This window comes from Bombina bombina, chromosome 5 (genome assembly GCF_027579735.1).
Source record: "Bombina bombina isolate aBomBom1 chromosome 5, aBomBom1.pri, whole genome shotgun sequence".
NCBI classification, from domain to species: Eukaryota; Metazoa; Chordata; class Amphibia; order Anura; family Bombinatoridae; genus Bombina; species Bombina bombina.
The window spans coordinates 865,816,502-865,836,692 of NC_069503.1; the positions used below are offsets into that span (position 1 = coordinate 865,816,502).

At 40.3% G+C, this 20,191-nt stretch overlaps 1 protein-coding gene across 2 annotated transcripts in view; it reads right to left on the reverse strand.

The window, feature by feature from the left end:
- Nucleotides 1-20,191, reverse strand: part of TRAPPC8 (trafficking protein particle complex subunit 8) — a 563,274-nt gene that overhangs the window by 275,662 nt on the left and 267,421 nt on the right. For both annotated transcript variants that reach the window (XM_053715000.1, XM_053715001.1), the window contains 2 exons: nucleotides 19,256-19,387; nucleotides 4,844-5,068 (listed from right to left, as the gene is read on the reverse strand). In XM_053715000.1, the coding sequence (XP_053570975.1) occupies nucleotides 4,844-5,068; nucleotides 19,256-19,387 (357 nt within the window). The remainder of the gene's footprint in view (nucleotides 1-4,843; nucleotides 5,069-19,255; nucleotides 19,388-20,191) is intronic.

Consider the following 20,191-nt stretch of genomic DNA (forward strand, 5'->3'; position numbering starts at 1 on the left):
AAGATGTAGGCGTGCAAACGGCACTATGTCCATTGCCGCTACCATTAAGCCGATTACTTCCATGCACTGAGCCACCGAAGGGCGAGGAATGGAATAAAGAACACGGCAGGAGTTTAGAAGTTTTGATAACCTGGACTCCGTCAGGTAAATTTTCATTTCTACAGAATCTATCAGAGTCCCTAGAAAGGAAACTCTTGTAAGGGGGGATAGAGAACTCTTTTCCTCGTTCACCTTCCACCCATGCGACCTCAGAAATGCCAACACTATGTCCGTATGAGACTTGGCAATTTGGAAGTTTGACGCCTGAATCAGGATGTCGTCTAAATAAGGGGCCACTGCTATGCCCCGCGGCCTTAGGACCGCCAGAAGCGACCCCAGAACCTTCATAAAAATTCTTGGGGCTGTAGCCAACCCGAAGGGAAGAGCTACAAACTGGTAATGCCTGTCTAGGAAGGCAAACCTGAGAAACCGATGATGATCTTTGTGTATCGGAATGTGAAGATAAGCATCCTTTAAATCCACTGTAGTCATGTATTGACCCTCCTGGATCATAGGTAGGATGGTACGAATAGTCTCTATCTTGAATGATGGAACTCTGAGGAATTTGTTTAAGATCTTTAGATCCAAAATTGGTCTGAAGGTTCCCTCTTTTTTGGGAACCACAAACAGATTTGAGTAAAATCCCTGTCCCTGTTCCTCCTTTGGAACTGGATGGATCACTCCCATAACTAGGAGGTCTTGTACACAGTGTAAGAATGCCTCTCTCTTTATCTGGTTTGCAGATAATTGTGAAAGGTGAAATCTCCCTTTTGGGGGGGAAGCCTTGAAGTCCAGAAGATATCCCTGGGATATAATTTCCAACGCCCAGGGATCCTGGATATCTCTTGCCCACGCCTGGGCGAAGAGCGAAAGTCTGCCCCCTACTAGATCCGTTATCGGATAGGGGGCCGTTCCTTCATGCTGTCTTAGAGGCAGCAGCAGGCTTTTTGGCCTGTTTACCCTTCTTCCAGGTCTGGTTAGGTCTCCAGACCGTCTTGGACTGAGCAAAAGTTCCCTCTTGTTTTGCATTAGAGGAAGTTGATGCCGCACTTGCCTTGAAGTTTCGAAAGGCACGAAAATTAGACTGTTTGGCCCTTGATTTGGACCTATCCTGAGGAAGGGCATGACCTTTTCCTCCAGTGATATCAGCAATAATCTCCTTCAAACCAGGCCCGAATAGGGTCTGCCCCTTGAAGGGAATGTTAAGCAGCTTAGACTTTGAAGTAACGTCAGCTGACCATGATTTAAGCCATAGCGCTCTGCGCGCCTGTATAGCAAAACCAGAATTCTTAGCCGTTAGTTTAGTCAAATGAACAATGGCATCAGAAACAAAAGAATTGGCTAGCTTAAGTGCTCTAAGCTTGTCAAGTATGTCATCCAATGGAGTCGCTATCTGTAAAGCCTCTTCCAGAGACTCAAACCAGAACGCTGCAGCAGCAGTGACAGGAGCAATGCATGCAAGGGGCTGTAGGATAAAACCTTGTTGAATAAACATTTTCTTAAGGTAACCCTCTAACTTTTTATCCACTGGATCTAAGAAAGCACAACTGTCCTTGACAGGGATAGTAGTACGCTTTGCTAGAGTAGAAACTGCTCCCTCCACCTTAGGAACTGTCTGCCATAAGTCCCGTGTGGTGGCGTCTATTGGAAACATTTTTCTAAAAATAGGAGGGGGAGAGAACGGCACACCTGGTCTATCCCATTCCTTAGTAATAATTTCTGTAAACCTTTTAGGTATTGGAAAAACATCAGTACACACCGTCACTGCATAGTATTTATCCAGTCTACATAATTTCTCTGGCACTGCAATTGTATCACAGTCATTCAGAGCAGCTAAAACCTCCCTGAGTGAGGTGTTCAAGCTTAAATTTAAATGTAGAAATATCAGAATCAGGTTGCATCATCTTCCCTGAGTCAGAAACATCACCCACAGAAAGAAGCTCTCCTTCAGCTTCTGCATATTGTGAGGCATTATCAGACATAGCTCTTAAAGCGTCAGTATGCTCTGTATTTCGTCTAACTCCAGAGCTATATCGCTTTCCTCTAAATTCAGGTAGTCTGGCTAATACCGCTGACAGTGTATTATCCATGACTGCCGCCATGTCTTGTAAAGTAATCGCTATGGGCGCCCTAGATGTACTTTGCGCCATTTGAGCGTGAGTCCCTTGAGCGGGAGTCAAAGGATCTGACACGTGGGGAGAGTTAGTCGGCATAACTTCCCCCTCGTCAGATTCCTCTGGTGATAAATTTTTTAAAGACAGAATATGATCTTTATTGCTTAAAGTGAAATCAGTACATTTGGTACACATTCTAAGAGGGGGCTCCACAATGGCTTTTAAACATAATGAACAAGGAGTTTCCTCTATGTCAGACATGTTTATACAGACTAGCAATGAGACTAGCAAGCTTGGAAAACACTTTAAATCAAGTTATCAAATATAATAAACGGTACTGTGCCTTTAAGAGAAACAAATTTTGTCAGAATTTGAAAAACAGTGAAAAAAGACAGTAAATCAAACAAAATTTTTACAGTGTGTATAATAAGCTAACAGAGCATTGCACCCACTTGAAAATGGATGATTAACCCCTTAGTTCAAAAACCGGATCAAAAAAACGATATAGACTTTTTTTTAACAGTCACACCAAACTGCCACAGCCTTGCTGTGGGCCTACCTTCCCCAACAAACGATTTTGGAAAGCCTAAGAGCCCTTTAGAGATGTCCTATAGCATTCAGGGGACCCTTGGAGGAAGCTGGATGTGTAAAAGTTACTGCGCAAAAAAACACTAAATTAGGCCCCTCCCACTCATAGTAACACAGTGGAAAGCCTCAGGAAACTGTTTCTAGGCAAATTTAAGCCAGCCATGTGGAAAAAACTAGGCCCCAATAAAGTTTTATCACCAAAGTATATATAAAAACGTTTAAACATGCCAGCAAACATTTTAAATTGTAAATATAAAAGAGTATTACCTCAGAAAGTAAGCATGATACCAGTCGCTATTAAATCACTGTATTCAGGCTTACCTTACATAAATTTGGCATCAGCATAATTTTCTAGCATTCACATCTTCTAGAAAAATCTTAACTGCACATACCTCATAGCAGGATAACATGCACGCCATTCCCCCGCTGAAGTTATCTCTCTCTTCAGTCATGTGTGAGAACAGCAATGGATCTTAGTTACAACCTGCTAAGATCATAGAAATCACAGGCAGATTCTTCTATTTTTCTGCCTGGAACAAAATAGTACAACTCCGGTACCATTTAAAAATAATAAACTTTTGATTGAAGTAAAATAACAGCTAAATTTCACCACTTCTCTCTTACTACCTCCATGTTTGTTGAGAGTTGCAAGAGAATGACTAGATATGGCAGTTAGGGGAGGAGCTATATAGACAGCTCTGCTGTGGGTGTCCTCTTGCAACTTCCTGTTGGGAATGAGAATATCCCACAAGTAATGGATGATCCGTGGACTGGATACACCTTACAAGAGAAAACTGAAATTATAGGCAGAAGAATCAAACAAACAGCTGCCTGAAGTACTTTTCTACCAAAAACTGCTTCAGAAGAAGAAAATACATCAAAATGGTAGAATTTAGTAAAATTATGCAAAGAAGACCAAGTTGCTGCTTTGCAAATCTGATCAACCGAAGCTTCATTCTTAAAAGCTCAGGAAGTAGAAACTGACCTAGTAGAATGAGCCGTAATCCTTTGAGGCAGGGCCACCTCCATGGGAGGCAAAGTTTGTAAAACTGAATTGTGGGTGTGGTGAGGGGTGTATTTATAGGCATTTTGAGGTTTGGGAAACTTTGCCCCTCCTGGTAGGAATGTATATCCCATACGTCACTAGCTCATGGACTCTTGCCAATTACATGAAAGAAAAGGGCCACATGTACTAAGCACTGATGTTAACTTTTGCGTGTAATTTAGCATCAAAAAATTTACATGTACAAAGCTATGATCGAGGATAAAATCCGCTATTTTTAGTTGCGAGCGTAGTTAACCAATATATAAACCATTCATCTTCAGAAAATTTGCTATAATCGAATATTATCAAATTTACAACAAATCCGTTGGCTCTAACTTTCGCATCAAATTTGTGTACTTTGCTTCGCGATTAAGGTAGAGAATACAATAGAAATCAATAGGGGGTATGAGACGGACGCCAGGCCGAGTATTATAAATAAGCAGCTGGACAATTCAACCTCATTCCGTTATTAACAAAATTATTTTTTTCTGCAACAATATGAACACAAACATCAGTTTATTAAAAATAGTTAAAGAGATATAAAACCCACATATTTTCCTTTCATGGTTCAAATGGAGCATGCAATTTTAAGCAACTTTCAAATTGAATTCTATTAATTTTTCTTCATTCGCTCTGTATCTTTTTTTGAAAAGCAGGAGTTTAAGCTTAGGAGCCGGTCCATTTTTGGTTCAGCACCTGGGTAGAGCCTTTTTTTTTTTATATACCTTTCAGGTTACATTTAGTACCAAATTGTCTAATAGGCCATAGACCGCTTTGTACTTTTGTGCCGAGCGAAGCTTCAAAGTTATCAATAATCCGATTGTCTTTGAGACAGAATAGATGCAATATTTTTACCGGGTGATTTTTAGTACATTCATGTAACAAAGTTGATTCTGCTATATGTAAATTTCGGCGGGTAAATTCCATCTGCCTAACACAAAAATTTTGACGCCTTAGTACATGGAGCCCAGACATTTAAATGATCAAGTGTACATTAATCATGTTATTCATATTTTCCCCAACTTTAATCATTAAAATACTTGATTTAAAACATTACCTTATAAACATATAAATATTCTCGAAGAAATGCTGCTTGCTGTGACGCAGGTTGCTTGCTATCATTAATTAAAATATGTCTAAATGCAGACACAGAATTCTCAAGCTGGCGAAGTGTAAATGACTGGCGACCAATAGTAAAGTTTATATGATCCTCAGCAAGAGACCATCCTTTCCCTTTGTAAACCTGCATTGCTTGACAATAGCAACGCAAGGCATGTTTTTTCTAGAAAGAAAACAGAAATAAAGATTATGTTAATGGACAATAAAAGACATTTTTATATACACTGGTTAACGGCCCTTCAAAGCATCTCTTTAGCTTTACAGTTAACATGAATCAGCATGGAGATATCCACTCATTTCTTCCCACTGCCACTTTACATAGATGCTTCTTAAAAAACAGATTATTTTCTCAAGCAGTCTGGTCAGTACAGATAATAATAAAAATGGATACATTTGCTCAGAGACCAGGGGTGGCAAGAGGTAGCTTTTACTAGAAGCATTTTTGTTAGTTGTCAGAAGAAGTTTTTGTTATTATTGTAGTTTTTAATAACTGCTTGTAAAAGAACACTGATATGGATTATGATAGCTAAAGCAATTCACTTAGAAAATATAAAACACAAAAACACTGATAAAATTCATTTAGAATTTTAAAGTCAACAATGATAGCAAAACAAATGCAGCAAAATATACAGCCTGGTCAGATAACAAATTTAATTATATGATGGAGGTTATCAAGCTTTCTTTAACAAACTAAGCATGCATGCAGACAGTTTCCGAAGATGCAAGAGGATATTAATTCCAATTTTATGATCACTGCATGATGTCCTACAAGAGTAACAGCTACTGCATAGTCTCTTGAATTACTGCATGAGAAGTCACCATTCTCTAGGATAAACAACCTAGCAAATACAGACATTTGTTCCACAATTCTGGTGACATTTGATGTGAAGAGATAAACTACAATGTGTTAATCCCCTGAAAAGGGGTTAAACACATAGTAGAAGTAACACTAAAACTGACACGGATTCTTTCAGAAGTGCTAGCTACATGACTGTTGTGTAACTATTGTGAACAGCAGTGCTCTCTGGGTCCCGAGCGGTACTTCTACTATGTGTTTAACCCATTGCAGGGGTTAGATACATAGTAGTGCATGGTCTCTTGTCTTTAAATGACATGCTCAAATGAATTAGAGGATGTAGTTTTTGACTATTATGGCCCTTTAAGTATTCAGAAATATAATTTATTACAGAAGGGCTGCAAACACCAGTGGGTTTTAAAAACAACCAATGCTATGTAGTTGAATCAATTCCATAAGAATGACATAAAAGGAGTCATAATTTTAGGACACTGAAAGAGAAACACTTCAGTTCAGAATGTTTATAGGAAGAGTAGAATGATGTAAGACAAAGAAGAAGAGATGCGAACCTGCGACTCACGTTAAAAGTATACAATTTATTAGTTACTGTCCCTATAGAAGGCAGCTACTCGTAAGACTAAAAAATATATATCGTAGGCATGTACAACAGAATAAAGTCCACTCTGTCAGAATGAGTCTAAATCTACTCCCAGAAGGGTTTTCATGAACTGGATGTATTTTACTCCTATCGGCCATGTCCCAGGAACAGTTCTTTATTACAGCACAGTGCTCCAGCGTCTCCCGTGGTTAGCCGCCAAAGTTAAAAGAACAGCGATGATAGTCCTTTCCTCTATACGCCAGTTTCCAAACACTATGCTGCTACAGAAACCAATTGGGGACACACCTATACGCATTTTGCTCCGTAATGACGGAGCTTTTTCAAGAGGATAATGGTTATACTTTAAACTTGAGTCACAAATGTGCATCTCTTCTTCTTTGTCTTACAACATTCTAAGTTACAGATACTTATCAAGGAGAAGCAGCTCTCCCTCATGTATATATATATTTATGAACAGTCCTGGTGTACTTTATTGACAACTGGATATCTTTCTGAAGATTCTCACAAATCAATAACTATTACACGTGGGTGAATTACTGGATAGTGGTTATTTTAGATAAACTTTTAGAAACATTTTTAGGAATTCACTTTTATATCTAGTTTTTACCTAGTATGATCTGATTCTAAACTAATTGCACTATCTGGGACATCATCAGCACACTTATGTTTTACTATTTACATATGTGCATTTGAAATTGAGTGTGATTATAGACACATTTGTATATTCAATTTGTATGTCATTTTGAAAGTGCAGTGCTACATTGTTTTCTTTGTAAGAGTAGACTGATGATCATACAACAACGTGGTCTGGAGTATCAGTTACGAAAGGAGCAACGTTATGTGCAATGTAGAAAAGGAATCACCATCAAATGTGCTACCATATGAACAATGATAAATATGCTTAATAACATAATTTATGCTTACCTGATAAATTCCTTTCTCCTGTAGTGTAGTCAGTCCATGGGTCATCCATTACTTATGGGATTATGTCTCCTCCCTAACAGGAAGTGCAAGAGGATCACCCAAGCAGAGCTGCTACATAGCTCCTCCCCTCTACGTCATACCCAGTCATTCGACCGAAAACCAAACGAGAAAGGAGAAACTATAGGGTGCAGTGGTGACTGGAGTATAATTTAAAATTTAGACCTGCCATAAAAACAGGGCGGGCCGTGGACTGACTACACTACAGGAGAAAGGAATTTATCAGGTAAGCATAAATTATGTTTTCTCCTGTTAAGTGTAGTCAGTCCACGGGTCATCCATTACTTATGGGATACCAATGCCAAAGCTAAAAGTACACGGATGACGGGAGGGACAGGCAGGCTCTTTACACGGAAGGAACCACTGCCTGAAGAACCTTTCTCCCAAAAACAGCCTCCGAAGAAGCAAAAGTGTCAAATTTGTAAAATTTCGAAAAGGTGTGAAGTGAAGACCAAGTTGCAGCCTTGCAAATCTGTTCAACAGAGGCCTCATTCTTAAAGGCCCAGGTGGAAGCCACAGCTCTAGTAGAATGAGCTGTAATTCTTTCAGGAGGCTGCTGTCCAGCAGTCTCATAGGCTAAGCGTATTATGCTACGAAGCCAGAAAGAGAGAGAGGTAGCCGAAGCTTTTTGACCTCTCCTCTGCCCAGAATAAACGACAAACAGGGAAGAAGTTTGGCGAAAATCTTTAGTTGCCTGCAAATAAAATTTCAGGGCACGGACGACGTCCAGATTGTGCAGAAGTCGTTCCTTCTTTGAAGAAGGGTTAGGGCATAATGATGGAACAACAATCTCTTGATTGATATTCCTGTTAGTGACTACCTTAGGTAAGAACCCAGGTTTAGTACGCAGAACTTCCTTGTCTGAATGAAAAATCAGGTAAGGAGAATCACAATGTAAGGCCGATAACTCAGAGACTCTTCGAGCCGAGGAAATAGCCATCAAAAACAGAACTTTCCAAGATAACAGCTTGATATCAATGGAATGAAGGGGCTCAAACGGAACACCCTGTAAAACGTTAAGAACTAAATTTAAGCTCCACGGTGGAGCAACAGTTTTAAACACAGGCTTAATCCTGGCCAAAGCCTGACAAAAAGCCTGAACGTCTGGAACTTCTGACAGATGTTTGTGTAAAAGAATGGACAGAGCAGAGATCTGTCCCTTTAAAGAACTAGCAGATAAACCCTTTTCTAAACCTTCTTGTAGAAAAGACAGTATCCTAGGAATCCTAACCTTACTCCATGAGTAACTCTTGGATTCGCACCAATGCAAGTATTTACGCCATATTTTATGGTAAATTTTCCTGGTAACAGGTTTCCTAGCCTGTATTAAGGTATCAATCACTGACTCCGAGAATCCACGCTTAGATAGAATCAAGCGTTCAATCTCCATGCAGTCAGTCTCAGAGAAACTAGATTTGGATGTTTGAAAGGACCCTGAATGAGAAGGTCCTGTCTCAGAGGCAGAGACCATGGTGGACAGGACGACATGTCCACTAGATCTGCATACCAGGTCCTGCGTGGCCACGCAGGTGCTATTAGAATCACCGATGCTCTCTCCTGTTTGATTCTGGCAATCAATCGAGGAAGCATCGGGAAGGGTGGAAACGCATAAGCCATGTTGAAGACCCAAGGTGCTGTCAGAGCATCTATCAGCACCGCTCCCGGGTCCCTGGACCTGGATCCGTACCAAGGAAGCTTGGCGTTCTGGCGAGATGCCATGAGATCCAGATTTGGTTTGCCCCAACGCCGAAGCAGTTGGGCAAATACCTCCGGATGAAGTTCCCACTCCCCCGGATGAAAAGTCTGGCGACTTAGAAAATCCGCCTCCCAGTTCTCCACTCCTGGGATGTGGATCGCTGATAGGTGACAAGAGTGAGACTCTGCCCAGCGAATTATCTTTGAGACTTCCATCATCGCTAGGGAACTCCTTGTCCCTCCCTGATGGTTGATGTAAGCCACAGTCGTGATATTGTCCGACTGGAACCTGATGAACCTCAGAGTTGCTAACTGAGGCCAAGCCAGAAGAGCATTGAAAACCGCTCTTAATTCCAGAATGTTTATTGGAAGGAGTTTCTCCTCCTGAGTCCATGATCCCTGAGCCTTCAGGGAATTCCAGACAGCGCCCCAACCTAGCAGGCTGGCGTCTGTTGTTACTATCGTCCAATCTGGTCTGCTGAAAGGCATCCCCCTGGACAGATGTGGCCGAGAAAGCCACCATAGAAGAGAATCTCTGGTCTCTTGATCCAGATTCAGCATAGGGGACAAATCTGAGTAATCCCCATTCCACTGACCTAGCATGCATAATTGCAGTGGTCTGAGATGCAGGCGTGCAAAAGGAACTATGTCCATTGCCGCTACCATTAAGCCGATTACCTCCATGCATTGAGCCACTGACGGGCGTTGAATGGAATGAAGGACACGGCAGGCGTCTTGAAGTTTCGTTAACCTGGTCTCTGTCAGGTAAATTTTCATTTCTACAGAATCTATAAGAGTCCCCAAGAAGGGAACTCTTGTGAGTGGCAATAGAGAACTCTTTTCTACGTTCACCTTCCACCCATGCGACCTTAGAAATGCCAGAACTAACTCTGTATGAGACTTGGCAGTTTGGAAACTTGACGCTTGTATCAGAATGTCGTCTAGGTACGGAGCTACCGATATTCCTCGCGGTCTTAGTACCGCCAGAAGAGAGCCCAGAACCTTTGTAAAGATTCTTGGAGCTGTAGCTAACCCGAAGGGAAGAGCTACAAACTGGTAATGCCTGTTTAGGAAGGCAAACCTTAGGTACCGATAATGATCTTTGTGAATCGGTATGTGAAGGTAGGCGTCTTTTAAATCCACTGTGGTCATGTACTGACCCTTTTGGATCATAGGTAAGATTGTCCGAATAGTTTCCATTTTGAACGATGGAACTCTTAGGAATTTGTTTAGTATTTTTAAATCCAAGATTGGTCTGAAGGTTCCCTCTTTTTTGGGAACCACAAACAGATTTGAGTAAAACCCTTGTCCTTGTTCCGACTGCGGAACCGGATGGATCACTCCCATTATTAAAAGGTCTTGTACACAGCGTAGAAACGCTTCTTTCTTTATCTGGTTTGCTGACAACCTTGAAAGATGAAATCTCCCTTTTGGAGGAGAAGCTTTGAAGTCCAGAAGATATCCCTGAGATATGATCTCTAACGCCCAGGGATCCTGGACATCTCTTGCCCAAGCCTGGGCGAAGAGAGAAAGTCTGCCCCCCACTAGATCCGTTTGCGGATCGGGGGCCCTAACTTCATGCTGTCTTAGGGGCGGCAGCAGGCTTTCTGGCCTGCTTGCCCTTGTTCCAGGACTGGTTAGGTTTCCAGCCCTGTCTGTAGCGAGCAACAGTTCCTTCCTGTTTTGGAGCGGAGGAAGTTGATGCTGCTCCTGCCTTGAAGTTACGAAAGGCACGAAAATTAGACTGTTTAGCCCTTGGTCTGGCTCTGTCTTGAGGCAGGGCATGGCCCTTACCTCCAGTAACGTCAGCGATAATCTCTTTCAAACCGGGCCCGAATAATGTTTGCCCTTTGAAAGGTATGTTAAGCAATTTAGATTTAGAAGTCACATCGGCTGACCAGGATTTAAGCCACAGCGCTCTGCGCGCTTGAATGGCGAATCCGGAGTTCTTAGCCGTAAGCTTAGTCAAGTGTACTACGGCATCAGAAATAAATGAATTAGCTAGCTTAAGGACTCTAAGCTTGTCAATAATCTCATCCAATGGAGCTGAGCCAATGGTCTCTTCCAGAGACTCAAACCAAAATGCCGCCGCAGCCGTGACAGGCGCAATGCATGCAAGGGGTTGTAATATAAAACCTTGTTGAGCAAACATTTTCTTAAGGTAACCCTCTAACTTTTTATCCATTGGATCTGAAAAAGCACAGCTATCCTCCACCGGGATAGTGGTGCGCTTAGCCAGAGTAGAAACTGCTCCCTCCACCTTAGGGACCGTCTGCCATAAGTCCCGTGTGGTGGCGTCTATTGGAAACATTTTTCTAAATATAGGAGGTGGGGAAAAAGGCACACCCGGCCTATCCCACTCCTTGGTAATAATCTCTGTAAGCCTCTTAGGTATAGGAAAAACATCAGTACTCACCGGTACCGCATAGTATCTATCCAGCCTACATAATTTCTCTGGAATTGCAACCGTGTTACAATCATTCAGAGCCGCTAATACCTCCCCTAGTAACACACAGAGGTTCTCAAGCTTAAATTTAAAATTTGAAATGTCTGAATCCAGTTTATTTGGATCAGATCCGTCACCCACAGAATGAAGCTCTCCGTCCTCATGTTCTGCCAATTGTGACGCAGTATCAGACATGGCTCTAATATTATCAGCGCACTCTGTTCTCACCCCAGAGTGGTTGCGTTTACCCCTAAGTTCTGGTAATTTAGATAATACTTCAGTCATAACATTAGCCATGTCTTGCAAAGTGATTTGTAATGGCAGCCCTGATGTACTTGGCGCCACAATATCACGCACCTCCTGAGCGCGAGACGAAGGTACTGACACGTGAGGAGAGTTAGTCGGCATAACTTTCCCCTCGTTGTCTGGTGAAATTTTCTTTACATGTACAGATTGGCTTTTATTCAAAGTAGCATCAATGCAATTAGTACACAAATTTCTATTGGGCTCCACATTGGCCTTTAAACATATTGCACAACGAGATTCCTCTGTGTCAGACATGTTTAAACAAACCCGCAATTAGACTAGCAAGCTTGGAAAATACTTTTGAAATAAGTTTACAAGCAATATAAAAAACGATACTGTGCCTTTAAGAAGCACACAAAAAACATAATTTATGTAAGAACTTACCTGATAAATTCATTTCTTTCATATTAGCAAGAGTCCATGAGCTAGTGACGTATGGGATATACATTCCTACCAGGAGGGGCAAAGTTTCCCAAACCTTAAAATGCCTATAAATACACCCCTCACCACACCCACAATTCAGTTTAACGAATAGCCAAGAAGTGGGGTGATAAGAAAAAAGTGCGAAAGCATATAAAATAAGGAATTGGAATAATTGTGCTTTATACAAAATCATAACCACCACAAAAAAAGGGCGGGCCTCATGGACTCTTGCTAATATGAAAGAAATGAATTTATCAGGTAAGTTCTTACATAAATTATGTTTTCTTTCATGTAATTAGCAAGAGTCCATGAGCTAGTGACGTATGGGATAATGACTACCCAAGAAGTGGATCTTTCCACACAAGAGTCACTAGAGAGGGAGGGATAAAATAAAGACAGCCAATTCCTGCTGAAAATAATCCACACCCAAAATAAAGTTTAATGAAAAACATAAGCAGAAGATTCAAACTGAAACCGCTGCCTGAAGTACTTTTCTACCAAAAACTGCTTCAGAAGAAGAAAATACATCAAAATGGTAGAATTTAGTAAAAGTATGCAAAGAGGACCAAGTCGCTGCTTTGCAGATCTGGTCAACCGAAGCTTCATTCCTAAACGCCCAGGAAGTAGAAACTGACCTAGTAGAATGAGCTGTAATTCTCTGAGGCGGAGTTTTACCCGACTCAACATAGGCAAGATGAATTAAAGATTTCAACCAAGATGCCAAAGAAATGGCAGAAGCTTTCTGGCCTTTTCTAGAACCGGAAAAAATAACAAATAGACTAGAAGTCTTACGAAAAGATTTCGTAGCTTCAACATAATATTTCAAAGCTCTAACAACATCCAAAGAATGCAACGATTTCTCCTTAGAATTCTTAGGATTAGGACATAATGAAGGAACCACAATTTCTCACAACTTTAGGTAAAAATTCAAAAGAAGTTCGCAACACCGCCTTATCCTGATGAAAAATCAGAAAAGGAGACTCACAAGAAAGAGCAGATAATTCAGAAACTCTTCTGGCAGAAGAGATGGCCAAAAGGAACAAAAAACTTTCCAAGAAAGTAATTTAATATCCAATGAATGCATAGGTTCAAATGGAGGAGCTTGAAGAGCCCCCAGAACCAAATTCAAACTCCAAGGAGGAGAAATTGACTTAATGACAGGCTTTATACGAACCAAAGCTTGTACAAAACAATGAATATCAGGAAGAATAGCAATCTTTCTGTGAAAAAGAACAGAAAGAGCAGAGATTTGACCTTTCAAGGAACTTGCGGACAAACCCTTATCTAAACCATCCTGAAGAATACTGTAATATTCTCGGTATTCTAAAAGAATGCCAAGAAAAATGATGAGAAAGACACCAAGAAATATAAGTCTTCCAGACTCTATAATATATCTCTCTGGATACAGATGTACGAGCCTGTAACATAGTATTAATCACAGAGTCAGAGAAACCTCTTTGACCAAGAATCAAGCGTTCAATCGCCATACCTTTAAATTTAAGGATTTCAGATCCTGATGGAAAAAAAGGACCTTGAGACAAAAGGTCTGGTCTTAACGGAAGAGTCCACGGTTGGCAAGAGGCCATCCGGACAAGATCCGCATACCAAAACCTGTAAGGCCATGCCGGAGCTACCAGCAGAACAAACGAGCATTCCTTCAGAATCTTGGAGGTTACTCTTGGAAGAAGAACTAGAGGCGGAAAGATATAGGGAGGATGATACTTCCAAGGAAGTGATAATGCATCCACTGCCTCCGCCTGAGGATCCCGGGATCTGGACAGATACCTGGGAAGTTTCTTGTTTAGATGAGAAGCCATCAGATCTATTTCTGGAAGTTCCTACATTTGAACAATCTGAAGAAATACCTCTGGGTGAAGAGACCATTCGCCCGGATGCAACGTTTGACGACTGAGATAATCCGCTTTCCAATTGTCCATACCTGGGATATGAACCGCAGAGATTAGACAGGAGCTGGATTCCGCCCAAACCAAAATTCGAGATACTTCTTTCATAGCCAGAGGACTGTGAGTCCCTCCTTGATGATTGATGTATGCCACAGTTGTGACATTGTCTATCTGAAAACAAATGAACAACTCTCTCTTCAGAAGAGGCCAAGACTGAAGAGCTCTGAAAATTGCACGGAGTTCCAAAATATTGATCGGAAATCTCACCTCCTGAGATTCCCAAACCCCTTGTGCCGTCAGATACCCCCACACAGCTCCCCAACCTGTAAGACTTGCATCTGTTGAGATTATAGTCCAGGTCGGAAGAACAAAGAAGCCCCCTGAACTAAACGATGGTGATCTGTCCACCATGTCAGAGAGTGTTGTAAAATCGGTTTAAAGATATTAATTGAGATATCTTTGAGTAATCCCTGCACCATTGGTTCAGCATACAGAGCTGAAGAGGTCGCATGTGAAAACGAGCAAAGGGGATCGCGTCCGATGCGGCAGTCCTAAGACCCAACATTTCCATGCATAAGGCTACCAAAGGGAATGATTGTGACTGAAGGTTTTGACAAGCTGATATCAATGTTAAACTTCTCTTGTCTGACAAGGACAGAGTCATAGACACTGAATTTATCTAGAAACCTAAAAAGGTTACCCTTGTCTGAGGAATCAATGAACTGATTGGTAAATTGATCCTCCAACCATGAACTTGAAGAAACAACACAAGTCGATTCGTATGAGATTCTTCGAAAATGAGAAGACTGAGCAAATACCAAGATATCGTCCAAATAAGGAAATACCAAAACCCTATTCTCTGATTACAGAAAGAAGGGCACCGAGAACCTTTGAAAAAAATTCTTGGAACTGAGGCTAAGCCAAACGGTAGAGCCACAAAACTGGTAATGCTTGTCTAAAAAGAGAATCTCAGACACTAAAAGTGATCTGGATGAATCGGAATATGCAGATACACATCCTGTAAATCTATTGTAGACATATAATGCCCTTGCTAAACAAAAGGCAGGATAGTCCTACAGTAACCATCTTGAATGTTGGTATCCTAACATAATGATTCAATAATGATAGATCCGGAACTGGTCTGAAGGAATTGACCTTCTTTGGTACAATGAAGAGATAAAATAAGACCCCAGCCCCTGTTCCAGAACTGGAACTGGCATAAATACTCCAGCCAACTCTAGATCTGAAACACATTTCAGAAATGCTGAGCCTTTGCTGTGTTAACTGGGACACGGGAAAGAAAAGAATCTCTTAGCAGGAGGCCTTAACTTGAAGCCAATTCTGTACCTTTCTGAAACAATGTTTCTGAAACCAGAGATTAAGAACGGAATTGATCCAAATTTCTTTGAAGAAAACGTAATCTGCCCCATACCAGCTGAGCTGGAATAAGGGCCGCACCTTCATAGGTACTTAGGAGCTGGCTATAGGTTTCTATAAGGCTTGGATATATTCCAAACTGGAAATAGTTTCCAAACTGATACCGCTCCTGAGGATGAAGGATCAGGCTTTTGTTCCTTGTGAGGAAAGGAACGAAAATGATTATTTACCCTGGAAAGAAAGGGAAAGCAAAGTTGACTTAGAAGACATGTCAGCATTCCAAGTTTAATCCATAAAGCTATTCTAGCTAAAATAGCTAGAGACATATACCTGACATCAACTCTAATGATATCAAAAGATGGTATCACCAATAAAATTATTAGCATGTTATAGAATAAAAATAATGCTATAAAATTATGATCTGTTACTTGTTGCGCTAAAGCTTCTAACCAAAAAGTTGAAGCTGCAGCAACATCCGCTAAAAATATAGCAGGTCTAAGAAGATTACCTGAACATAAGTAAGCTTTTCTTAGAAAGGAATCAATTTTCCTATCTAAAGGATCCTTAAATGAAGTACTATCTGCCGTAGGAATAGTAGTACATTAGCAGGAGTAGAGACAGCCCCATAACCTTAGGGATTTTTGTCCCAAAAAACTCTAATCTGTCAGATGGCACAGGATATAATTTGCTTAAACGTCTAGAAGGAGTAAATAAATTACCCAAATTATTCCATTCCCTGGAAATTACTTCAGAAATAGCATCAGGGAGATAAAACACTTCTGGAATAACTACAGGAGATTTAAAAACCTTATTTAAACGTTTACATTTAGTATCAAGAGGACCAGAATCCTCTATTTCTAATGCAAATAACACTTCTTTAAGTAAAGAACGAATAAATTCCATCTTGAACAAATACAAAGATTTATCAGCATCAACCTCTGAGACAGAAACCTCAGAACCAGAAGAACCATTATCAGTATCAGAATGATGATGTTCATTTAAAAATTCATCTGAAAAAAAGAGAAGTTTTAAAAGACTTTTATGTATACTAGAAGGAAAAATAACAGACATAGCCTTCTTAATGGATTTAAAAAATAAAATCTCTTATGTTATCAGGAACACTCTGAAAATTAGATGTTGACGGAACAGCAAAAGGTAATGTAACAGTACTAAAGGAAATTTTATCTGCATTAATAAGTTTGACATGACATGCAATACAAATAACAGCTGGAGAAACAGATACCAAAAGTTTATAGCAGATACACTTAGCTTGGTAGCTCCAGCATTGTGCAGTGATTTTCCTGAAGTATCTTCTGACTCAGTTGCAACGTGGAACATCTTGCAATATGTAAAAGAAAAAAACAACATATAAAGCAAAATTGATCAAATTCCTTAAATGACAGTTTCAGGAATGGGAAAAAATGCCAAAGAACAAGCTTCTAGCAACCAGAAGCAATAAAAAATGAGACTTAAATAATGTGGAGACAAAAGTGACGCCCATATTTTTTCGCGCCAAATAAGACGCCCACATTATTTGGCGCCTAAATGCTTTTTGGCGCCAAAAATGACGCCACATCCGGAACGCCGACATTTTTGGCGCAAAATAACGTCAAAGAATGACGCAACTTCCGGCGACACGTATGACGCCGGAAACGGAAATAGAATTTTTGCGCCAAAAAAGTCTGCGCCAAGAATGACGCAATAAAATGAAGCATTTTCAGCCCCCGCGAGCCTAACAGCCCACAGGGAAAAAGTCAAATTTTAAGGTAAAAAATGTTAAATTAAAATGCATTATCCCAAATATGAAACTGACTGTCTGAAAAATAAGGAAAGTTGAACATTCTGAGTCAAGGCAAATAAATGTTTGAATACATATATTTAGAACTTTATAAACAAAGTGCCCAACCATAGCTAGGAGTGTCACAGAAAATAAGACTTACTTACCCCAGGACACTCATCTACATATAGCAGATAGCCAAACCAGTACTGAAACGAGAATCAGCAGAGGTAATGGTATATATAAGAGTATATCGTCGATCTGAAAAGGGAGGTAAGAGATGAATCTCTACGACCGATAACAGAGAACCTATGAAATAGACCCCTTAGAAGGAGATCACTGCATTCAAATAGGCAATACTCTCCTCACATCCCTCTGACATTCACTGCACGCTGAGAGGAAAACCGGGCTCCAACTTGCTGCGGAGCGCATATCAACGTAGAATCTAGCACAAACTTACTTCACCACCTCCATCGGAGGCAAAGTTTGTAAAACTGAATTGAATTGTGGGTGTGGTGAGGGGTGTATTTATAGGCATTTTAAGGTTTGGGAAACTTTGCCCCTCCTGGTAGGAATGTATATCCCATACGTCACTAGCTCATGGACTCTTGCTAATTACATGAAAGAAAAACGTCACAGTTGAAATAACAATGAAGCAATTAGTTATAGCAACCAAATTTTCACAGTAAATGCATAAAATTAGCAAAGGATTGCACCCACCAGCAAATGGATGATTAACCCCTTAGTAACCCAAAAACGGATAACAATTTGAAATAAACGTTTTTATCACAGTCAAAGCACAATCTCACAGGTCTGCTGTGAGTGATTACCTCCCTCAAAACAAGTTTTGGAGACCCCTGGGCTCTGTAGAGACGTCCTGGATCGTTGGAGGAAGAAATAGGAAGACTATGACTGAATTTTTACTGCGCAATAAAGCGCCAAAATAGGCCCCTCCCACTCATAATACAACAGTGGGGTAGCTCAGTAAACTGATTCTATTCAAAATAAACGACAGCCAAGTGGAAAAATAATGCCCATAAAGTTTTATCACCAAGTACCTCAGAGAAAAACGATTAACATGCCAGTAAACGTTTTAATGTAAAATTAATAAATGTTATTAAAAAGCCTGCTGCTAGTCGCTTTCACTGCAGTAGAGGCTTAAATATAAGTTAGATGTATACAGTATTTTCCTAGTGAAGTTCCATTCCCTAGAAATACTTCAGTGTAAACATACATACATATCAGCCTGATACCAGTCGCTATTACTGCATTTAAGGCTGCACTTACATTACATCGGTATCAGCAGTATTTTCTCAGTCAATTCCATTCCTTAGAAAATAATATACTGCAACATACCTCCTTGCAGGTGAACCCTGCCCGCTGTCCCCTGTTCTGAAGTACCTCTCTCCTCAGAATGGCCGAGAAACAGCAAGTGGATCTTAGTTACGACCGCTAAGATCATATATAAACTCAGGTAGATTCTTCTTCTAATACTGCCTGAGAAAAAACAACACACTCGGTGCTGTTTAAAATAACAAACTTTTGATTGAAGAAATAAAAACTAAGTATAACAACCACAGTCCTCTCACACGTCCTATCTATTAGTTAGGTGCAAGAGAATGACTGGGTATGACGTAGAGGGGAGGAGCTATATAGCAGCTCTGCTTGGGTGATCCTCTTGCACTTCCCTTTTAGGGAGGAGACATAATCCCATAAGTAATGGATGACCCGTGGACTGACTACACTTAACAGGAGAAATATTAATATTTATATTTTAAAGGATTTTGAATGGGCTTGACAACAACTGATTATTTTTGACATGTTTGTTTCTGGGATAACCTGCAGTCAAATTGTAGTTGGTTTAATCAATAAGATTTTGGCCAATTACAACTCTGGAGAGACTAGATCACCAGAGTTTTGTCAATCTGTTAGCAGTATTAATATTGCCTTTACAATATTTTCTAATTAAAAGGCATTTAGATCATGGTATGGATATAATTAGATCTTATTATTTAAATTAACTTACCTGCCCTGATTTACTAAAACGATGGCCAGACAGTATCATGTGGAAAGAAAACTTCCTCACCATAGGACTCTTCATATTAATAAAGCAATGAGCTGCCTGTTCTAAGAGGAGTGCGCTTCGAAGATCAGAATCCTGTGGGCCAAAGGGAAGGGAAACCAGTTAGAGCACTGTGCCTAAATATCATAGCTAAGCATCAAAAGTTAAAACGGTCGCAGAATAGAGTGACGTATTACTGATGGGATATTATACTTTAAAATACCTGGACAGTGAGGACAACATTCTTGGCTTTAGTCCTTCCACTGCCCTCATACAAAATGTGTTGGGAAGTGGAAAGGACACAACAAAACACATATGGAGATGTGAATGGTAACTACTGAAGAAAGACATTATTCATTTCGGTTGAGTCCAATGCATTATCACTTTGACCATGAAGATATTTAATCAATAAGTACAAATTGTGCTTTAGATCCTGAGATAATATGGCAGTACACTTTTCATGGTCGGGGTCTAAAACTTATGGTTTATGGTGAACCAAATCATATTAGTCTCTGTAACATGAATTTAAAACGGGTAAATCTAACAATCACACAGGCATGGCCAGGGAGCAGCAGTAGTTACATAAATCAGCAGATTAGCTCACCAGACCATCTGCTCAGAACCAGCAGGTCTCTGAGGCTCTAGACAGATACTTGAAATATGTGTTTAACTAATCTGCAGGGGGGAAATCACAGACTTGCAGGGGCAATTACTCTAGCAAATGAGCATAGATTTTTTGTACTACGTCACTTTAAATGTTTCTATATTGGTTTCAAAACATGGAATTTTCTAGCAACCCTATTTACAATTTAACAAAATACTGCGATTTAAGTAGGTCATACTTGTTAAGGGAAAACAAATCTAGCCGAGTATTAAAAAAAATGATCGCTTTTTTTGTTT